The 18,180-nt window shown below is 43.7% G+C and overlaps 1 protein-coding gene across 2 annotated transcripts in view; it reads right to left on the reverse strand.

The window, feature by feature from the left end:
* Positions 1-18,180, reverse strand: part of SLC2A4 (solute carrier family 2 member 4) — a 50,224-nt gene that overhangs the window by 15,440 nt on the left and 16,604 nt on the right. For both annotated transcript variants that reach the window (XM_033170063.1, XM_033170064.1), the window contains exons 2-4: positions 15,211-15,330; positions 13,076-13,236; positions 3,340-3,464 (exon numbers count right to left, since the gene is read on the reverse strand). In XM_033170063.1, coding sequence (XP_033025954.1) covers positions 3,340-3,464; positions 13,076-13,236; positions 15,211-15,330 — 406 coding nt within the window. The remainder of the gene's footprint in view (positions 1-3,339; positions 3,465-13,075; positions 13,237-15,210; positions 15,331-18,180) is intronic.

Genomic DNA, 18,180 nt, shown 5'->3' on the forward strand with positions numbered 1-18,180 from the left:
GACTATTGCAATGCGCTCTATGTGGGGCTACCTTTGAAGGTGACCCGGAAACTACAACTAATCCAGAATGCGGCAGCTAGACTGGGGACGGGGAGCGGCCACTGAGACCACATAATACTGGTCTTGAAAGACCTACATTGGCTCCCAGTACGTTTCCGAGCACAATTCAAAGTGTTGGTGCTGACCTTTAAAGCCCCGGCCCAGTATACCTGAAGGAGCGTCTCCACCCCTATTGTTCAGCCCAGACACTGAGGTCCAGCTCCGAGGGCCTTCTGGCGGTTCTCTCCCTGAGAGAAGTGAGCTTACAGGGAACCAGGCAGAGGGCCTTCTTGGTGGTGGCGCCCGCCCTGTGGAACGCCCTCCCAGCAGATGTCAAGGAAATAATCAATTATTTAGAAGACATCTGAAGGCAGCCCTGTTTAGGGAAGCTTTTAATATTTGATGAATTATTGCATTTTAATATCTTGCTGGAAGCTGCCTACAGTGGCTGGGGAAACCCGGCCGGATGGGCGGGGTATGAATAAATTATTATTATTAGGAATAACTTTCTAGTGGTAAGAGCGGACTCTCCTTCCTTTAAGCCAGGGGTCCCCAAACTAAGGCCTGGGGGCCGGATGCGGCCCAATCGCCTTCTAAATCTGGCCCGCGGACGGTCCGGGAATCAGCGAGTTTTTACATGAGTAGAATGTGTCCTTTTATTTAAAATGCATCTCTGGGTTATTTGTGGGGCATAGGAATTCGTTCATATATTTTTTTCAAAATACAGTCCGGCCCCCCACAAGGTCTCAGGGACAGTGGACCGTCCCCCTGCTGAAAAAGTTTCCTGACCCAGGTTGGGTGGCCATCTATCATGGACATTTATCTGAGATTTCTGTGTTGCAGGGGGGTTGGGCTAGATGACCCATGGGGCCCCTGCCCAGCTCTACTGGAAAGCCCAACCCTCTGCCACAAAGGAGCCGCAACTAGAGCTGTTCAGTGGTGGCATCTGGAAAGGCAGAAAGGGCATGAAAACAGTAAACGGAATTGCCTTTCCTCCCCCTTGCTAAATGAGACCGGCTTCCTTCTGCAGACGACTCCAGGAAGCCCCAAAGCAGGGTGGGAAAGGACCCACCCCCTTTTTATTCTTCACAAGACGCAGTCCTGCCTTGGCACCGTGCCCCTGGGCACGCACCCAGCCTTGCTGACGGATAGCAGCGATGACTCTCCAGTCCAAAGGTTCACCCAAGAATCTCCGTCTGCTGCGGCCGTTACTCAAATGTTCCCTCTCTGAGCCTGGGAGTTTGTCACGCCACAGAGGATGATCTCCGGCTGAGTCACACACAGGGGAAAAAACCAGCAGTAGCCTTGGCGAAGGTTTTTCTCGCCCCAGGGAGCCACGGTGGGCGGAGCCAGAGTCAAAAGGGGGCGGGGCAAACTTAATTGTAGACTTTTATAGAATCCTAGAATCCTAGAGTTGGAAGAGACCCCCAAGGGCCATCCAGTCCAACCCCCTGCCAAGCAGGAAACACCATCAAAGCATTCCTGACAGATGGCTGTCAAGCCTCCGCTTAAAGACCTCCAAAGAAGGAGACTCCACCACACTCCTTGGCAGCAAATTCCACTGTCCAACAGGTCTCACTGTCAGGAAGTTCTTCCTAATGTTTAGGTGGAATCTTCTTTCTTGTAGTTTGAATCCATTGCCCCGTGTCCGCTTCTATGGAGCAGCAGAAAACAACCTTTCTCCCTCCTCTATATGACATCCTTTGATATATTTGAACATAGCTATCATATCACCCCTTAACCTTCTCTTCTCCAGGCTAAACATACCCAGCTCCCTAAGCCGTTCCTCATAAGGCATCGTTTCCAGGCCTTGGACCATTTTGGTTGCCCTCCTCTGGACACGTTCCAGCTTGTCAGTATCCTTCTTGAACTGGGGTGCCCAGAACTGGACACAGTATTCCAGGTGAGGTCTGACCAGAGCGGAATACAGTGGTACTATTACTTCCCTTGATCTAGATGCTATACTCCTATTGATGCAGCCCAGAATTGCATTGGCTTTTTTAGCCGCTGCATCACACTGTTGACTCATGTCAAGTTGATGGTCTACCAAGACTCCTAGATCCTTTTCACATGTACTGCTCTCAAGTCAGGTGTCACCCATCCTGTATTTGTGCCTTTCATGTAGGCTAATCTCTCCCAGGGTGGGTCTACCATGAAACAAATGATGCTCCAGTCCAGGGTGGACAAAAATCAATGTTTGTTTGTTTTTAAATCAAAAAATCAGATTTTTAAAAATTTAAATTAGATTTTTTAAAATATAAATCAGATTTTTTTATTATTATTTCAATAGGATTTTTAAAATAAAATGCTTTCAGGGGAAAAATATTTCTAAAGATAGTTTTCTATTTAATTACATTATCGTCCAAAGCAGGGGTCCCCGAACTAAGGCCCGGGGGCTGGATGCGGCCCAATCGCTTTCTAAATGCGGCCCGCGAATCAGTGTGTTTTTACATGAGTAGAATGTGTCCTTTTATTTAAAATGCATCTCTGGTTTACTTGTGGGGCATAGGAATTCGTTCATTTTTTCCCCAAAAATATAGTCCGGCCCCCCACAAGGTCTGAGGGACAGTGGACCGGCCCCCTGCTGAAAAAGTTTGCTGAGCCCTGGTCCAAAATTCATCAGGAAATAAGGATCTGTTTTAAGTTTTTCATGTGTGCTAAAACTCAGTCTAAGTTTTTTGTTTTTTAAAATGTTTAACCACATCAGTCAGCAAACATGGATACAGATGCTATAATGCTATTGCTTTAGTTAAACAAATTGTTTAAATTGTTATTAAGGAAATTGTTCTTTTTCTCCTTCCAATAAAGTACAGCAGAAAAGTTGTCCAAATATAAGCAGTTCACTTATTAAACCTCACCATACTTTCATCATTATCTGCCTATCTATTTCTAACAGTATAACCAAATCAGTAATTTTTGATATAACTGTAAAAACTACTCTGGAAATTTATTATTCCAAGAATGAAACCTTCATCTGGTTGTAAATATTGGGATTATACCAGCAAGAATGAGTCTTTCTGTAAAAAAATATATGATTTAAATCAAGTCTTACTGACTACTGATTTAAATCAAAAACAAACCAATAACCCGACCCCCCTTCCACAAACAAATTTAAAAGAATAATCAGCCAGGTTACAGAGAAAGATTTTCGCCTGGCACTTAACTGAGGCCCCACCGACAAAAATATATCCAGGTTTCCTTCTCTATTCCCAGTAGCATCACTGGTTCAAAAACCTGTGTGTCTTTTCATAGAATTGTAGGGGACCCCTAAGGGTCATCAAGCCCAACCCGCTTCCTTACCTGAGAAAGCCCCAATCAGGAATCGTCCGATGATCATCATCTCGTAGGACTTGCCGAGTTTGGCCAGGCCCATGAAACCGCCGCCAAGGAAGGCCAAACCATTGTTCACAATCATCGCCCTCTTCCTAAAACCGCAGAAGAAACGAAAGCGTCTGCTGTTGTTGTTCGGCTGGTTTCGTTTCGAAGAATTTAATACGACATTTCATTTACAGTGGTGCCTCGCAAGACGAAATTAATTCGTTCCGCAAGACTTTTTGTCTTGCGGAAACTTCGTCTTGCGAGGTACCGTTTCCCATAGGAACACATTAAAATTTAATTAATGCGTTCTTGGGAGAAAAGCAATGACAAACCTAGACAGCATCTTAAAAAGCAAAGACATCACCTTGCCGACAAAGGTCCGTATAGTTAAAGCTATGGCTTTCCCAGTAGTAATGTACGGAAGTGAGAGCTGGACCATAAAGAAGGCTGATCGCCGGAGAATTGATGCTTTTGAATTCTGGTGCTGGAGGAGACTCTTGAGAGTCCCATGGACTGCAAGAAGATCAAACCTATCCATTCTCAAGGAAATCAGCCCTGAGTGCTCACTGGAAGGACAGATCCTGAAGTTGAGGCTCCAGTACTTTGGCCACCTCATGAGAAGAGAAGACTCCCTGGAAAAGACCCTGATGCTGGGAAAGATGGAGGGCACAAGGAGGAGGGGACGACAGAGGACGAGATGGTTGGACAGTGTTCTCGAAGCGACTAACATGAGTCTGACCAAACTGCGGGAGGCAGTGGAAGACAGGAGTGCCTGGCGTGCTCTGGTCCATGGGGTCACGAAGAGGCGGACACGACTGAACGACTGAACAACAACAATGGGGGAAAAAGTCCGGGGGCGCCGGTCGGAAGGGGCGCCGGCCGATCGCACCTGCCATCTTGGGTGGACATGTGCAGTCGACCCAAGATGGCGGACACGATCGGACGGCACCCCTTCCGACCGGAGCCAAAAGGTAAGACTTTACAGCTATGGCGCCGCGCCGCGTTTTAAAACTGCGCATGTCCACCCAAGATGGCGGGCGCGATCGGGCCGACACCCCTTCCAACCGGCACCGGACCGCGCCGCGCCGTGTTTTAAGGCTGCAGCGGGCGAACAGCAGCACTGCTGTTCGCTCGCTGCAGCTTTAAAACGCGGAGCGGCGCGGTCCGGTGTCGGCTTACAGTGGTACCTCGCCAGACGAATTCGTCTTGCGAAAAACAGCCATAGACGAATTCGTCTTGCGAGTCAACTAAAAACTCGTAAAACCCTTCGTTTGTGAGTTTTTCGTTGTGCGAGGCATTCGTCTTGCGGGGTACCACTGTATTTATTTATTACAATCATATCCCCCACACCTTCTCTCCGAGGAGTTCTACTCCACCCTCTCGATTCCATCTCACGACAACCTTGCGAGGTAGATTAGGCCGGGAGGCAGCGACTGAATCTCAAGGTCACCCGAGAACTTTCGTGGCTGAGTGAGGATTCGAACCCTGGTCCCGCAGAGCCCAGCCTGACACACTAACCACTACGCTGACTTACGACTCAAAACCCCTTAGAGATGGGGCAACTCTGCTAATGAAGAAAGGTTGCAGCGTTGAAGAATTTTATTTATTTTAGTTTACAGAGGAAAGGCGAGGCAGAGGCGACGAGATTAGATGTTTCTAAAAATTACGCGTGGCGTCCGGATTGGTCGCTACTGGTGCCGAGTCGTAAACCGATAGAGTGGTGATCTCAAGTCGGTTTAGCCATAGTGGAAGGGGAAAGGGTATCGAAGGCAACGAGAACCCTAAGCTTAAGAAGGAAATTTTCTAAGCTCTGAAGATAGCGGCGCAAAAAAGAGGGCTGTGAGATACCTCAGAAGACATAATGTGTTGGGAAAAGAGCCCAGGCGCTTTATAAAAACGACCCCACTATGGGATGCCTCAAGACAAGCCACAGAAAAGCGACCGATAACTCTACATAGCAAGATAACCTAGAGCGGAGCTAACTACGTACTCGAATAGTTTTATTTATTCTTACCGGAGCTTTAGCTATTAATTTTAAATTGTTGAAGGTATCGGAAACATTTGGTGGACAAAAGGAGCTTGCTGATAATCTCGGAGAACTAGCGGCTGCTATAAAGCGATACAGAAAACTGATAAAAATACTTACGGCTCCAAGGAAAGCTTCAAGAAAAGAACGGACCCCCCCCCCTTCTCTTGTATTGCACCTGGTCTGGAAGTACCCACAAAAAGGGGAAAGGACGAGGTGAGAAACGCTTCGAGAGTAGAGAGGACGGAGTGGATTCAAAGTCGGTGAGGCTACAAAATACTGTGTGGAGCAGATATAAAGAACTCACTCAGTGGAAATAAAGAAGCCAAGCCCGGTCTGGAGGTACCTGCGTCTGCATTTGCAGGGAAAGGACAGGGCAAAGAGCGCTGGAGAGTCTTGAAAGGAGCGTCCGGGGACTGAGTGAGTAAAGGGGAAAAGGAAGGGGGGTCCCAACTTAATAAAAGAAGAGTTTAGCATAAGAAATTACTATAAGAACAGAGAAAATACGTGGAGGTGGTGAAGGTCTGTTAGAAAAAGGAGCCAGAAGGGTGGAGGAAGGACAATGGCGTCGGTGGGTTGCTGAATCACGGCAGAGTGGAAGGGCAGAGGAACAAGAAGCAGGAAACGAAAGGCAAGGAAAAGATTAAAAGGGAATTAAGAGGGGAGGACTAAAAGGACTAAAAGCATCTAGCGACACCCAGTGGAATACTTGTGAAAAGCAAGAACTGAGATTTTGCCTTAAACATAAAGGACCTAGTGGAATATTTGTGAAAAGCAAGAACTGAGTCTTTGCCTTAAACATAAAGCACCTAGGTAATACCCAGTGGAATATTTCTGAAAAGCAAGAACCAGTGGAATATTTCTGAAAAGCAAGAACTGAGATTTGCCTTAAACATAAAGTACCTAGGCAACACCCAGTGGAATATTTGTGAAAAGCAAGAACTGAGTCTTTGCCTTAAACATAAACATCTAGGCAACATCCAGTGGAATATTTGTGAAAAGTAAGAACTGAGTTTTTGTCTTAATATAAAACACCTAGGCAATACCCAGTGGAATATTTGTGAAAGTAAGAACTGAGACTTTGCCTTAAATATAAAGCACTTAGGCAACACCCAGTGGAATACTTGTGAAAAGCAAGAACTGAGACTTTGCCTTAAACATAAAGTACCTAGTGGAATATTTGTGAAAAGCAAGAACTGAGACTCGGTCTTAAACATAAAGCACCAAGGCGACACCCAGTGGAACATTTGTGAAAAGCAAGAGCTGAGACTCGGTCTTAAACATAAAGCACCAAGGCGACACCCAGTGGAATACTTGTGAAAAGCAAGAACTGAGTCTCTGCCTTAAATATAAAGCAACTAGCGACACCCAGTGGAACATTTGTGAAAAGCAAGAGCTGAGACTTTGCTTTAAACATAAAGCACCTTTCCAGGAGTGAATCTATTGTAAAGAGAAGACAGTAAAATCATAATGGCTGGCTAAGTGAAGATCAATCCTTCCCCCCCCTTATTTAAGTAACAGATCTGTCTCAAAAATAAATTAATTAAAAATTTTCTTTTTCATTTTTTGTGTGGAAGAACATAGCTTTAGTTAAGAAGATAGCCACAATGGAAAATAGAAAATTCAAAGGTCAAGCTAATGGAACATCAACAAGCTCTAATAGACGAACCTCAAATGTGGAAATAGAGTCTATGGACATTAGAGAATTGATTTTAGGAATGAAAACAGAGATAAATGAGAAAATGGACTCTCTGAATGATAAAATGGACAAAATGGGGAATAGGATTGAACAGAATTTAAAAATGATAGAGCAGAATTCGAAAGCGATAGTAGACCTGAACAAGCAATTTACAGAACTATCCGGGAAGAATAAGGAAATGGAGAAGGAATCCCAAACTATGACATCTAGATTAAACAAGCAGGAAGAAACTTTGAAAAAACATGTGGAGGACTGTAAGGACTGTAAGAAAAACTATGAAGGCATGAAGGAGGAGATGACGAAAATCAGGGAGACCCAGGAAGCCATCTGGGATTCAACAAAGCTGGACGTTGGAAGATTCAGATAAAAGAAAGTCTTCTTCACAGAGCGTGGCGTTAACTTGCAGAACTCCTTGCCACAGGAGGCAGCAATGGCTGCCAACCTGGGTGGGTTTAAAAGAGAATTGGGCAAATTCACGGAGGCTACAACGGCTATGTTCCGTCACCACTGTCAGAGGCATCTTGTGGAGGCAGAGCTTTTTCTTCTCTGGCGATCCCTCGTAGCCAAGTAAGATTGTCTTCCATAAACACGGTTTTAACAATGAGTCCGTAAGTCACTGTGGAGGCCAATTCTGGATCCACACGTCCTTCCACAGTGGGGACATTGGTTTCCGGGCGGGAGTTGATAACGGTGAGGGTTTGCCATTCTGCCTTCCTCTTAGCACGTTTCTCCCTTTTGTCCTGAGTTCGAGTGTCTTCAAAGCCCACAACACCTTTGGTCAAGGCTGTTCTCCAACTGCAGCGCTCGCAGGCCAGTGTTTCCCAGTTGTCGGTGTTTATACCACATTTTTTTTTTTTTAGATTTGCCTTGAGAATCTTTCAACCTCTTTTGTTGACCACCAATATTACGCTTTCCATGTTTAAGTTTGGAATAGAGTAGCTGCTTTGGAAGAACGATCATCAGGCATCCGCACAACATGACCAGTCCAACGAAGTTGATGTTGAAGAAACATTGCTTCGACACTGGGGATCTTTGCTTCTTCCAGTACCCTGGCATTAGTTCGCCTGTCTTCCCAAATGATGTGTAAAAATTTTTGGAGACTCCGTTGATGGAATCTTTGGAGAAGTTGTTAGATAAGAAACAAGGCTTTCAGTCAGAGAAATCCAATTTAGTCAGAGCTAATTGAACCGAGTGCTAAGAATCTTTCCAGAATGTACAATTTGTTGCTAGAGTGGCATACAAAAGATGAAATGGTTAAATCAGTAATGATTGATTGGGCTAAAGATGTGGGACATAACATAATGTTGGAGGATTGGGAGAGACTTTGGAGGGAAGGTACTAAGTTTACAGCATGCAATGTGTTGAAGGAAAACATGATGAAAATGATTTATAGATGGTATTAATCCCAGTAAAGTTAGCTAAGATGTATCATGGTATGAGTAATGAATGTTGGAAGTGTAAACAAGTAGAAGGTACCTTCTATCATATGTGGTGGATTTGCCCAAAAGTAAAGGACTTCTGGGAGAAAATTTATAATGAACTTTAAAAAGTGTTGAAAAACACATTTACTAAGAAACCAGAGGCCTTTCTGCTAGGCATGATCAACCAGGAAATTCCCAACAAGACAGAATATTTTTTATGTATGCCACAACAGCCGTTAGGATTTTAATTGCTAAAAGATGGAAAACTGAAGAGCTACCAACAGTCGAAGATGAAGTTGATTGAGTATATGGCAGATGAAGTTGATTGAGTATATGGAACTCGCAGAGCTGACCGCGAAACTCCGAGACCAGAGGGAGGAGAAGTGCAAGAAGAGTGGAAGAAATTTAAGAATACTTGAAACAACGTGAAAAGTTAGATATCTGAAATTGAAATCAGTGGACATTATAGGCGACAGTAATAAAAAGTTAGGCTAAAATAGGATATAAGAAGTTAGAATTGTGTTAGGTTTATTTTTGTTAGGAATAAGATTATAGATAAATGATGATAGATAAGGATTGAGAATAGATGAGAAAGAAGAATTTAAAAAAATGTTATAAAGTTACTATAGTATATTTGAAATGAACGCAGAAGAGAGGACGTGAGGAAGTCCCAAAATAAGGATATAAATAAGATAAGTATAGATGAATGAGTGTTTGTTTGTTAGGTCTTGTTTTTTGTATTTTGTGTTGTATTTTGGTTGTATTGTAGTTTGTGGTAGTGTTTGTTTATTTTGTATGTTTAATTTTCATTTTTTAAAAATTAATAATTCGTATTTTTTAAAAAAAGGAATCTTTGGAGATTGGAGATGGCGTTTATAAGTGGTCCATGTTTCACAAGTAGACAGCAAGGTTAGTAGTACAATAGTTTGTAAACAAGCATTTTGGTTTCCCACCGAAAGTCCCGTCCTCAACCTCTGCCCTTCAATCGGAGAAAGCCTCACTCGCAGAGCTCAGGTGATGCTGGAATTGGGCATCAATGGATATGCGATTGTTCCCTAGCGTGAAGAACAACACACAAAAGCCATTAAGGCTAAACTGTTTTATTGTAGGTAGACGCAGAGCATGTCTCTGCTTGCTAACTCAGTAAGTCAGAGCTGTGCATAACGCATCTAGCATCTCTTGAGCCAGAACTGAAAGTGGAAGTAAAGATGTACAGTAACATCACATGGTTGAGAAAGCAGACAAAACAGCCGTCTTTCTCATGGGAAAAACACAAGCCTACCAGGCTCGCTGCTGCCTTTGCGGATCGGTCTGTACCAATATCCTAACAAACTGCCCAGGTAGGAGAAGTGATGACATTTTCCAACGTTACACCATTGAGTTGGAGCTCAGCCATATTGCCTAGTAGATATCGAGATCCCTCCCCCTCTTCCATGAATTTGCCCAGTCCTCTTTTAAAGGCATCCAAATTGGTGGCCATCGCTGCCTCCTGGGCTGGGAGTTCCACGGGTTAATTCTGCGCTGTGTGAAGAAGGGCTTTCTTTTATCTGCCCCCCACCCCCCCGATCCTCAAGTCCGCTGCCTAGAGAGGATCTCTAAAGATCCACCGAGCAATATTTTATCTCCGTATATCAGTGCCGGGGAGATAATCTTGCCCTTTAGACATCCCTCCCCAACATTCCGATCGTTGAGATAAAGCGCGAAGGCTGGCAAGTCTTTTTCCCAACAGCGTGCCGGGCTGGGATCCGGCCCTACGCCACAGCAGGCGAGGCTGGATCCGGCCCACGCACAGCAGGCGAGGCTCCTCTGCTGTAGAGAAAACGATTACCCGTTCGCTGCAAGAAACGAGGGATTAAAATCCCGGGTCCAAGTTGCGGCTTGCAAATAGTCTCTGAGGGGCAGAACATGCAGGAGCGTAAAAATCAAGTTAAGTTTATACAGGTCTTAACCCGCTTGCTGAAAGCTTTTTTTTGTTCAGGCAAGCCAATCTGGACACGTCAACGTTGGTCTGTTTTAATCTCTCTTCAGCCTGCCGTTGTTTAAATTTATCATTTAAACGGTTTTCACCGTTTTTATTTATAGCTTTCATATTTATAGAGGCCAATCGGAATACAAATGCGTTTTCTGATAATAATTCCTATTTATCTATTGACTGAGGGACGTGGGTGGCGCTGTGGGTTAAACCACAGAGCCTAGGGCTTGCCGATCAGAAGGCCGGCGGTTCGAATCCCTGCCACGGGGTGAGCTCCCGTTGCTCGGTCCCTGCTCCTGCCCACCTACCAGTTCGAAAGCATGTCAAAAGTGCAAGTAGATAAATAGGTACCCGCTCCGGCGGGAAGGTAAACGGCGTTTCCGTGCGCTACTCTGGTTCGCCAGAAGCGGCTTAGTCATGCTGGCCATATGACCCAGAAGCTGTACGCCGGCTCCCTCGGCCACTAAAGCTGAGATGAGCGTAGCAACCCCAGAGTCGTCCGTGACTGGACCTAACAGTCAGGGGTCCCTTTACCTTTACCTATGTATTGACTGACAAGATTTACGTGCTGCTTGGTTGTCGTGAAACCTCTAAGCAGGTTACAAGAAGTATTAAGGCTACCGGAAAAAAAAATTAAATAAAATTTTCGTATTATTGTCAACCGCTTAGAGGTTTTAGGATAATGCAGCAGTACATAAATCCCATTTTTCTGAGAAGACTTCTTAGCTATTTGCTGGTTATTTTCTGGCAAATTTTATATACCGCTGGGTTGTCCTGAAACATCAAAGCAGGTTTACAAATTAAAATGATCAATTAAGGGGGGGAAATACAGTTTACAACAGTAAGACAAAAAGTGATCAAAACACTTCAGCGTACATTTCTGGAAAGGTTTATCTAAGCGAAAAGGTTTTAAGCAGGTGCCAGCGAAGGGTACAGCAAAGGTGTTGACTGGCATCAAGAGGCAGGGAGTTCCAAAGTCTGGGCGCTGCGACACTAAAATACCTGATTTCTTGCAAGAACAGAACAAATATTATGTGGCACCTGTAAGAGTGCCATTTCTGCAGTATCAAAGCGGACAAGCGTGCATTTATGGTAAGGTGACCTTGCAATCACTATTAGGACTACTTCCTTCTTATTTTCTGGCTGGCACCTGTGTTGCTCTATAGCAGACAGCAACTCAACAGGTGCCGTCTCTTCCAACTTAGGCAAGCATTGACAACCGGAGCTCCACCTGTTGAATTACTGCCAGTCATACGGTTATTACACGCTCACAAACACTATGGGGGTGAAATATTAGCAATCTGCCCAATCCTTGATAAATTTGGAGTGATTGGTTGTAGTCAGGGTAGACAAAAATCAATGTTGTTGTTTTTTTTAAAAAAAAATCAGATTTTTAAAATTTTACAATTGGATTGTTTAAAATAAAAAGCTTTCGGAGGAAAAAACTTTCTCAAGATAGTTTTCTATTTAAGTTACATTAGAGTCCAAAGGCTATTCATCAGGAAATAAGGATTTGTTTTAAGTTTTCGTGTGTGCTAAAACTCAGTCTAAGTTTTTTTTTTAATTGTTTAACCACATCAGTTAACAAACATGGATACCTATGCTATAATGTTATTGTTTCAGTGAAATAAATTGTTTAAATTGTTATTAAGGAAATGATTATTTTTCTCCTTCCAGTAAAGTACAGCAGAAAAGTTGTTCAAATCTAAACAAAACAAAATAAAAAATAAAAAATTCCTTCCAGTAGCACCTTAGAGACGAACTAAGTTTGTTCTTGGTATGAGCTTTTGTGTGCATGCACACTTCACACCAAAGCTCATACCAAGAACAAACTTAGTTGGTCTCTAAGGTGCTACTGGAAGGAATTTTTATTTTTTTATTTCGTTTTGACTATGGCAGACCAACACGGCTACCTACCTGTAACTGCAAATAGAAACAGTTCACTTATTAAACCTCACCATAATTTCATCATTATCTGTCAATGTATTTCTAATAGGATAACTACATCTGTAATTTTTGATATAACTGTAAAAACTACTCTGAAGATTATTATTCCAAAAACGAAACCTTCATCTGGTTGGTAAATATTAAGATTATACCCGCAAGAATGAGCCTTTCTGTTTAAAAAAATAAGTAAATCACTGACTTGTGATTTAAAATCATGATTTAAATTGATTGATTTAAATCAGATCCACTCTGCATCTGCAGAACTCTGCACGTTCTCTTGTGCAGAGCATCACTCGGGGCCCTGGAGCAATTGTCCGTCGTCCTGCTGCGTGTGCAAAGCATAACTACATTCCGTGACATCACAGAAAGCACACGCATTTAGGGAGCGTGACCTGCAGCGAGCGCAATACCCACAGGCATGGCTGCAGCTGCATCTGGTTCATAAATATTAAGAGGATGCCAGCAAGGTTGAAACTTTCTGTAAAAAAAATGATTAAACCAGTCTTAACCGATTAGTGATTTAAATCGAGTCTTACTGACTAGGGATTTAAATTGCGATTTAAATCAAATCCGCCCTGGTTGTAGTTTGCCCGGGGATGAGGCTCTCTGCGCATGCTCATAGGACCCCTCTACTTTGCACAGCGCGGGCTTACCTGCCGAGCCATTCCGAGACAACGCCCACCATGAAGGAAGAGATCATGCCGCCGATGGAAAAGATGGCGACCGACAGGGACCAGAGCGTTTTGAGGGTGTTGGGGTCGATGTGCTCCCCGTTGCGATGTAGCCAGGTAGCATTGTAGTTTTGTTCGATGATCTGAGCGAAGCGGGAAGGAAACAGGGTCAGTAGGGAGAAGCCCCTCTTATATCGCAAACCGATCTGCGGTCTCCGGACGGAGGGCGGAAGAGAATCTTCCTTCTTTTTAATTACCGTTGATATTAGTAACAACTTATTTATTTATCATTCATAGATAGACAAAAATATCCACCCATTACAAAAAGTATCCTTGTATAATACCGGTATACTAAGGCAGGTGTGGCCAACTCTGGAAGAGACTGCGATCTACTCACAGAGTTAAAAAGGGCAGTGAACTATCCCTTTCTGGTCAAAGTTGTTAAGCTTTTTTTAGGGAGGAGAAAGCCCCATTTAAGGGGTTCAGGTCAAAGTTGTTGAGATTTTCTGAGGCGGGAGGAAAGCCCTGTTTTCTGGGGGGGTGAGCATTTTTTTAGTCTTTGAGCTTCTTTGGGGGGAGCCAGTGATCTACCAGTGATCTACCACAGACGTCCAGTGATCTACCGGTAGATCACAATCTACCTGTTGGACGTGCCTGTACTAAGGTAAGATAGCCACTTAGTCTAAAGGAAGATGGGGAAAAAACAAGAAAAGGAGATTCCTAAAGAGAAAGGGGAGAGAGAAGGGAAAGGAAGGAAAAACTACAGAAAGACAGAGTAAAATACTTTCTGCTCTCTGTCCTGCAACTTCATTCCTTCAACCATTCTATCTTCTATAAACCAGTATTTTTTCAATCTTCAAACCCCGATATCACAGGTTTCATTTTCTCTCTCGTGCAAAAAGAGAGAAAATTCCAATCCTCAACAAATGTCAGAGATGAGTTTTCTCTAATCAAACATGCTAACTTTGCCAGTATATAAATTATTATCATAAGAACAGTTCCACAATTTGTTTTTCAAAAAAGGAAGATGCGTTTAAAATACCCTGATGTATCTTAAATTGCGAGTATGAGGCAGGGCCTGGCTTTTCATTTATTAAGTTTATCAGAGCAAAGCAAACCATATCAATAATGTGCAGTGATTACTATAATAGTTCGTGGACAGAGCAGCTGCTTGGCATGCAGAACATCTCGGGTTTAGATCCTTGGGATTTAGAGTTGGGAACGCCCCCTTTTCTGAAACACTGGAGAGACGCGGGCCAGTCAGTGTGGAGCTGCCTTTCTCAGCCTCGGGTCCCTAGGCGTCGCTGAACTACAACTCCATCATCCCTTAGCTAGCAGGGTCAGTGGATGATGGGAGTTGTAGTCCATCAATACCTGGGGTCCCCAAGGTTGAGAGAGGCTGGTGTGGACAATACTGGGTTTGGTGGACTACTGGTCTGACTCTGTAGAGGGCCTTGCCTTCTGTTCCGAATTGTGTTTTTTCATTTCATTTCAGAAAAAAATCGTTCATTTTTTCATAATCCATATACCGCTCGATTGTACAAAAAAACCCACAACCTAAGTTGCTTACAAAAATTACAAATTAAAATTGTCGATAAAAAGGCAGGCCGAAACAGGCATTTAAAAACATTCGGAAGCCTCGGTTTTCAAACGTTATCGGTTTTCAAACGTTTGACTTCCGAACGTCCGAAAACCGAAAGCGGAAGCCTCAATACAATAGGGAAACTGAAAACAGAAGCTGTGTAGCATGTTCGGCTTCCGAAAATCATTCGAAAACCGGAACAGTTACTTCTGGATTTCGGCGTTCGGCTTCCGAATTGTTGGGATGCCGAGACACACAAAATGGGGCAGCTTTGATTTTTAAAAAATATATTTGTACAGTTCCTAGAAATTAATAATAATAGCAACACAGTATTGATTCGCTCTGTAATTTGCTGTCCTTTCATACCCAATAATATACTGTACTTAAAAAAAACAAAATTATCTTCCAGTCTTCCCCAACCTGGTGCCCCCACCCCCCTCAGATGTTTGGGACGACCCCTCTCTTTTCTCCCCAGCCAGCCTTGGGGTCTGACCTTCTCTCTTTCCAGGGGAACACACACACAAACCCCACAAACCTCTTGCGGTGCGTTGATGACTCCGATGTTGTATCCAAACTGCAGGGACCCCAACACGGCCGTGAAGACGGACAAGATTAAGGTGAAGGTTATCCCACTGCCAGCATCTTCCTCTCCTTCCTGGGAAAACACAGGGAGAGAAAAAATAGCATGGGCGATGGATCCCTTTTCTCAGATCGCAGCTGGATCCCGGCTGCCACCCAGAGCTGCTTAGCCCCGCTCTCCGTGGCACCCCAAATCTGCACTCAAAAAGCACCCACCACCCGTGTTGGAAACTTTGTGTGCAGAAGACAGTTCACAGAGATGGAGTTAAGGAACTCCGTAGTCCCAGGTTATCCCTATACGTTGGTATCTTGGTTCCCAAACGCCGAAAACCCGGATGTACAGGTGAAACTCAAAAAATTAGAATATCGTGGAAAGGTTCATTTCTTTCAGTAATTCAACTTAAAAGGTGAAATTAATATATGAGATAGACTCATGGCATGCAAAGCGAGATATGTCAAGCCTTTATTTGTTATAATTGGGATGATTATGGTGTACAGCTGATGAGAACCCCAAATTCACAATTTCATCAGCTGGACGCCATAATCATCACAATTATAACAAGCAAAGGCTTGACATATCTCCCTTTGCATGCCATGAGTCGTATCTCATATATTAAACTCCAGTAGCTAATGAAAACAATTGCTTGCGTAAATGGACTTTTCCACGATATTCTAATTTTTCAAGTTTCAACTGTAAGTGTTCCGGATTTCAAGCGTTTTTTCGGAAGCCGAACATCTGATGCGGCTGTCGGCTATTTTTTCCGGGGCGCCTGCACCAATCAGAAGCCGCGCCTTGGTTTCCGAATATTTCGGAAGTCAAGCGGACTTCCGGAACGGATTGAGTTTGGCGCTTTTGTTCTTGCTATTTATTTTGCGTTTTCGAGGCTTTTTCTGTTAATTAGTTTTTTTGTGACCGTGTGGAACCCAGTACAGATACTGATGGATTGATCGATTGCACGACTGCGGAAATGGATAAAGCCCCCCCCCCCATCCAAACAATGACTATCATCAGTGCAGGTAAAAAAATAATAATGTAATTTTAATTGTTATCATTGACGATACTGTCATTTATTTTATAGCATGGAACATTGATTATTGCTTTCGTTTTATGGATCCATGGTCTCGTTAGATAGTAAAATTCATTTGCAGGTAGGTAGCCGTGTTGGTCTGCCATAGTCAAAACAAAATAAAATAAAAATTCCTTCCAGTAGCGTCTTAGAGACCAACTAAGTTTGTTCTTGAGCTTTTGTGTGCATGAAGAAGTGTGCATGCACACGAAAGCTCATACCAAGAACAAACTTAGTTGGTCTCTAAGGTGCTACTGGAAGGAATTTTTTTATTTTATTTTGTAGTAAAATTCATGTTAGATGGCTGTTTTAGGGGTTGTTTTTTAAAGTCTGGAACCGATCCGTTTTGCGTTACTTTCTATCGGAAAGCGCGCCTTGGTTTTGGAACGCTTTGGTTTTGGAACGGACTTCCGGAACTGATTAAGTTTGAGAACCAAGGGACCGTTGTACCTTTATGATGAATTCTCAATTCTCCCTCCATCTCTTTGTTGTTTAGAGACAGATACTTCTCACCTTTCTCTCGCTCTCTGGACCTGAAGGTGAGAGGTCACCTTCAAACCGAGAGAAAAATGGAGCTCTTCTTCTCTCGGGACTAGTTAAACCAGAACGAGAAACCTCTGTCTGATTGCCCTCAACCTCGGAAACGGTAAAGCCAAGCTGGAAAAGGTTCGGGGAAAGGAGTACCAAAATGATCGAGGGGATGGAGCGGTACCCCCTCGGCAGAAAGGGTTTCAAGCGCCAGGGACTTTTTAGCTTAAGAGAAAAGGTGAGGAAGAGGTGATAGGAAATTATAAAATTATTATATTTCCCTACAGAAAATTATAAAATTATGCAATGCCCGGGGACGGCGGGATGGATAGAGAAAGGTTTTCCTCTCTCATAATATTAGCACACCAGTGAAGCTGAATGTTGGCAGATTTAGGGCAGAGAAAAGAAAGCGCTTCTTTTATGTAACACATAGTTAATCTATGGAACTCCACGCCTAGGGAGTAAACCCTAGTCCACATGCCTCGAAACTTATCTGATGTCATGTTCAGTGCTGCTTTCGAACTGTTCTTATTGCATTTTGCAGATTGCCTTGAGACACATGTGTATTGGAGGTAATAATAGTAGTAATAATAATAATAATAATAATAATAATAATAATAATAATATTGTACCCTGCCCATCTGACTGGGTTACCCACAGCCACTCTGGGCAGCTTTCAACAAAACGTAAAGGACATAACAAAACATATTGAATTCAGTGGACGTACATATAATGATTGAGGGACGCAGGTGGCGCTGTGAGTTAAACCACAGAGCCTAGGGCTTGCTGATCAGAAGGTCGGCGGTTCGATTCCCCGCGATGGGGTGAGCTCCCGTTGCTCGGTCCCTGCTCCTGCCCACCTAGCAGTTTGAAAGCATGTCAAAGCGCAAGTAGATAAATAGGTACTGCTCCGGCGGGAAGGTAAACGGCATTTCCGTGCACTGCTCTGGTTTCGCCAGAAGCGGCTTGGCATGCTGCCCGCATAGAATCATAGAATCCTAGAGTTGGAAGAGACCCCAAGGGCCATCCAGTCCAACCCCCTGCCAAGCAGGAAACACCATCAAAGCATTCCTGACAGATGGCTGTCAAGCCTCCGTTTAAAGACCTCCAAAGAAGGAGACTCCACCACACTCCTTGGCAGCAAATCCCACTGCCGAACAGCTCTCACTGTCAGGAAGTTCTTCCTAGTGTTTAGGTGGAATCTTCTTTCTTGTAGTTTGAATCCATTGCCTCGTGTCCGCTTCTCTGGAGCAGCAGAAAACAACCTTTCTCCCTCCTCTAGATGACATCCTTTGATATATTTGAACATGGCTATCATATCACCCCTTCAC

This window comes from Lacerta agilis, chromosome 14 (genome assembly GCF_009819535.1).
Source record: "Lacerta agilis isolate rLacAgi1 chromosome 14, rLacAgi1.pri, whole genome shotgun sequence".
In the NCBI taxonomy this organism is placed as follows: domain Eukaryota; kingdom Metazoa; phylum Chordata; class Lepidosauria; order Squamata; family Lacertidae; genus Lacerta; species Lacerta agilis.